General features: G+C 35.2%; 1 protein-coding gene across 1 annotated transcript; it reads left to right on the plus strand.

Annotated features, from left to right (window-relative positions):
• Positions 1 to 766: 766 nt before the first annotated feature.
• Positions 767 to 1,714, plus strand: LOC307110083 (olfactory receptor 5P76-like; the record flags this gene model as incomplete). Its single annotated transcript, XM_079789133.1, has 1 exon — positions 767 to 1,714. The coding sequence occupies one exon, from the start codon at positions 767 to 769 to the stop codon at positions 1,712 to 1,714; it is 948 nt and encodes a 315-aa protein (XP_079645259.1).
• Positions 1,715 to 4,465: the final 2,751 nt, after the last annotated feature.

Here is a 4,465-nt window from a genome sequence, read left to right on the forward strand (position 1 = left end):
TATATATTAGCTGTAAAAAGGATAATCTGTTACCCATGCATTTCTGAGAGACTCAAAAGGATAATTTGTTACCCACACACTTCTGAGAGATTCAACTTCATTATGAGTATTAATTTCCATTTATAGTGTAATTACAAAAAAAAAAAATGGACTGGCTTCAAACTGCCTGAGATTCACAACTTGATTCCACCACTTGCTATGTAAACTTGGTGAGTCATTTTATAATGTCAAATCAGTTTCTTTATCCATAATGTAAGTCCTCAATATTATTTCATGAAAATTAAGATAGAACTATATATCTAAAATGTTCACACTGTGCCTACCATTTAGTAAACTTGCAATAACTGTTAGCTATTACTCATGTCTTCATTATAAATTTATCTTTTTTGTTATGCTGACCATTCCTATTTGCTATTCTTACTAGTCTTGTTTTTAATGTTTAATGACCATTACTATTATGCTAGTCTTGTTTTTAATGTTTAAATTCAAAGCCACTTTAAGTATATTTTATAAATTGATAATATAAAGGAAAAGGACCTACATTATTTGAAGTGGGTTCTCTAGTGTTTCTAGTAAAACAATTTTTAAAATATACAAGATTCACTGCATGCAGCTCTGGACTCTGAAAAAAAGTCTAACCTTAGCTTGAATAATTATTTTGTTTACAATAACTCCTATGTGTATTGAAGAACATAAACCATTGAATTAACAATTCTTTAATGCAATCTTTTATCACAAGTTCTTTTGGTAGCAGCTACATTATCTCATGGATTCCCTGTGGGATGGAAACCGCACGGCAGTGACAGGCTTCATTCTACTGGGCTTAACTGATGACCCCATCCTTAAAGTCATCCTCTTCATGATCATCCTGTGTATCTACCTGGTCACTGTATCTGGCAACCTTGGCACAATCATTCTTATCAGAATCTCTTCTCAGCTCCATCATCCTATGTATTTTTTTCTGAGCCACCTGGCTTCTGCAGACATAGCTATTTCAACTTCTGTCACACCCAAAATGCTTGAAAACTTCCTGGTGGAGGGAAATCCCATCTCCTTTCATGGATGTTGCACCCAGCTTGGTTCAGCTGCATTCTTTGGGACAGTGGAGTGCTTCCTTCTAGCTATCATGGCATATGATCGCTTTGTGGCAATCTGCAACCCACTGCTTTATTCAACCAAAATGACCACACAAGTCTGTGTCCAGTTCCTCATAGTGGCTTACATAGCTGGTTTTGTCAATGCTTTCTCTTTCATTATTTCCGTCTACTTTTTATTCTTCTGTGGACCAAATCGAGTGAATCATTTTTTCTGTGATTTTGCTCCTCTAGTTGAACTCTCCTGTTCTGAGAGCAGCATCCCTGCAGTTGTCCCCTCATTTACATGTGGCTCCGTCATTATGCTCACAGTGTTTGTCATAATTGTCTCCTACATGTACATCCTCATCACCATCCTGAAGATGCGCTCCAAAGAGGGGCGCCACAAGGCCTTCTCTACCTGCTCATCCCACCTCACTGCAGTCACCCTGTTCTATGGGACCCTCACATTCACATATGTGATGCCCAAATCTGTTTACTCAACGGAACAGAACAAGGTGGTGTCTGTGTTCTACACGGTGGTGATCCCCATGCTGAATCCCATCATCTACAGCCTCCGGAACAATGACATTAAGGGGGCTCTGAAGAGAGTGCTTCACAAGATAATATTTTCTCTGTGAGGCCTGTTATTTTATGAGCTTAGATATGATAATATACCACAAATATAATAAAAGGAAACTGAGTGTCTGTGGTAAAAATATATTAATTCGTATGTAATTAGCCAGTGTGGAGTCCTTTTTATGAAAATGGGGGTTGTATTTTCTGATATCAAAGAGTATCAGAGGCCCACAGTCACTTCTAATAAAATTAACCTAAATTTATATTTATGAATACAGCTTTCTTTTTCTAAATTTTTAAAAATATATTTTATTGTTTTTTTACAGAGAGGAAGGGAGAGAGATAGAGAGTCAGAAACATCAATGTGAGAGAAACATCGATTAGCTGCCTCCTGCACATCTCCTACTGGGGATGTGCCTGCAACCAAAGTACATGCCCTTGACCGGAATCGGACCTGGGACCCTTCAGTTCTCAGGCCAACGCTCTATCCACTGAGCCAAATCGGTTAAGGAGAATACAGCTTTCTTAACATAAAAATACTTTATTTACTTAAAATCCCCTCAAGTATAATTCAAATGTCCTAAAATAAACGTGATAATTATAGTTATAACTGAGTACACCTGTTATCCCTCTGTAGAACCCTGTGTATTTTCTTCAGAATATTCACTGCACTTGTAATTGAATATTCAGTATTTGTTTTCTCCACAATCTTGGAAGCTTCATATAGACAGCAAAAATGTATTTTTCTCTCCCTATGCATCTATTTTCATAGCAGCATAAACGCTTAGTTGAAATGAATGAAACCATTAATAAATGAATGGATGGCTGAAGGAAGCTTTTGCTGTGTCATGAACCACTGGTTCTGTTGACTTTGAATCCTGGCCACTGATATGCTGAATGTTTCACTGTGATTCAAGTGACTGAACGTTTGTGTCAGATTTTGCTACAACTGTGACAGGCCATCACACAAACTCATGCTCATCATAATTAAGACCTTGCCTCCACACTGATTAACTCAAAGTGGCAACTAGAATCCCAGCATAGTTATTAAAAGATTTGTAAACACGTTATGTTAAATAATGTCTTTCTCATATATTTGCATGGCTAGAGAGTTTGAAAATCTAGAAGACAAATAGTAATAAGGGTAGTAGTGGCAGCATTAAGAGTATTAGCAAGAGAAGCTAACAATATGAGATTGTTTACTACATTCCAGGTACTGCTCTCAGAGATCTACAGGTTAAAGCCAATTAATTATCAGAATATCACTTCATTGTTCCAGAGAGGATGTAACTGGAACACATACAGGTTAATCAAAAACTCCAAGTCACAAATATCCTCTTAATAATTTGTCTTCTTTTAGGTATATAGTCTGTCAAGTGACAGAATTATAAGCTCTTTAAGAATAAAATAAGACCCATACATATGCTGCCTACAAGAGACCCACTTCAGATCGAAGGACACACACAGACAAAGTAAAGGGATGAAAAAAGCTATTTCATGCAAATGGAAGCATAAAGAAACTGGGGTACCAATATTTTTATCAGACAAAATAGACTTTAAAACAAAGGCTATAATAAGAGATAAAGAAGGACATTACAATAATGATATATGGAGCAATCCAACAAGATGATATAACCCTTATAAACATTTATGTACCCAATACAGGAGCACCTATATATATTAAACAAATTTTGACAGACCTAAGGAGAGAGATCAACAGTAAGAGACTTTAACACCATTGGCATCATTGGGTATATCATCCAGACAGGAAAATCAACAAGGAAACAGCAGTCTTAAATGACACATTAGACAGATGAATTTAACTGACATTTTTAGAACATTTCACTCCAAAGCAGCAGAATATACATTATTTTCCAGAAATATCATATATTCCAGGATAGATCATATGTTAGGCTACAAAACAAGTTTCAATAAATTTAAGATTGAAATCAATGCATGCACCTTCTTGAATTACAATGGCATGAAACTAGAAATCCACTTATAAGAAGAAACCCAAAAAATATTCACACAGGTGGAAGATAAGTAACATCCCATTTAACAATGAATGGGTTAACAGTGAGATCAAGGAAGAAATAAAGAAATACCTTTAGACAAATGAAAATGAAACCACAATGACCCAAATACCTATGAGACACCGGCAAAGCAATTCTGAGAGAGAAATTCCTAGCAATAAAGGTCTGCCTCAAGAAAGAAAAATATTAAATAAAAAATCTAAACTTACATCTAAAGAAACTAGAAAGACAACAAAAACAAAGCCCAGATTGAGTGGAAAAAAGGAAATAATAAAGATCAGAGAAAAAATTAAAAATTTGGGTCTAAAATAATAATAGAAAAAAGTTATTGGAACCAGGAGCTACTTTTCTGGAGAGAGAAGTAAAATTGATTAACTTTTAGACAGACTCTTCAACAAAAAGAGAGGCAGGGTCCAAATAAATAAAATCAGATATGACAGAGAAGTGATGAAAAACAGATACTAGAGAAACACAAAGACTATAAAAAATACTTTGAACAATTATATCCCAAAAATGTGGACAACCTGGAGGAAATGGAGAAAATCCTAGAAACATATAATCCTCCAAGGCTGAATCACATAGAACAATAAAATTTGAAAAGACAAATATCTACTACTAATATCAAATCAGTCATTTAAAAATTCTCAATAAAGGAAAGACAAAGAAAAGTCCTAAACCAGATGACTTCACAGGTACATTTTACCAAACATCCAAAGAAGCATCAATACCTATGCTTTTCAAAGTGTTCCAAAAATTAAAGAAGATGGATGGCTCCCAAAC

Source organism: Cnephaeus nilssonii, assembly GCF_951640355.1.
Source record: "Cnephaeus nilssonii genome assembly, chromosome: 13".
Taxonomy (NCBI): Eukaryota; Metazoa; Chordata; class Mammalia; order Chiroptera; family Vespertilionidae; genus Cnephaeus; species Cnephaeus nilssonii.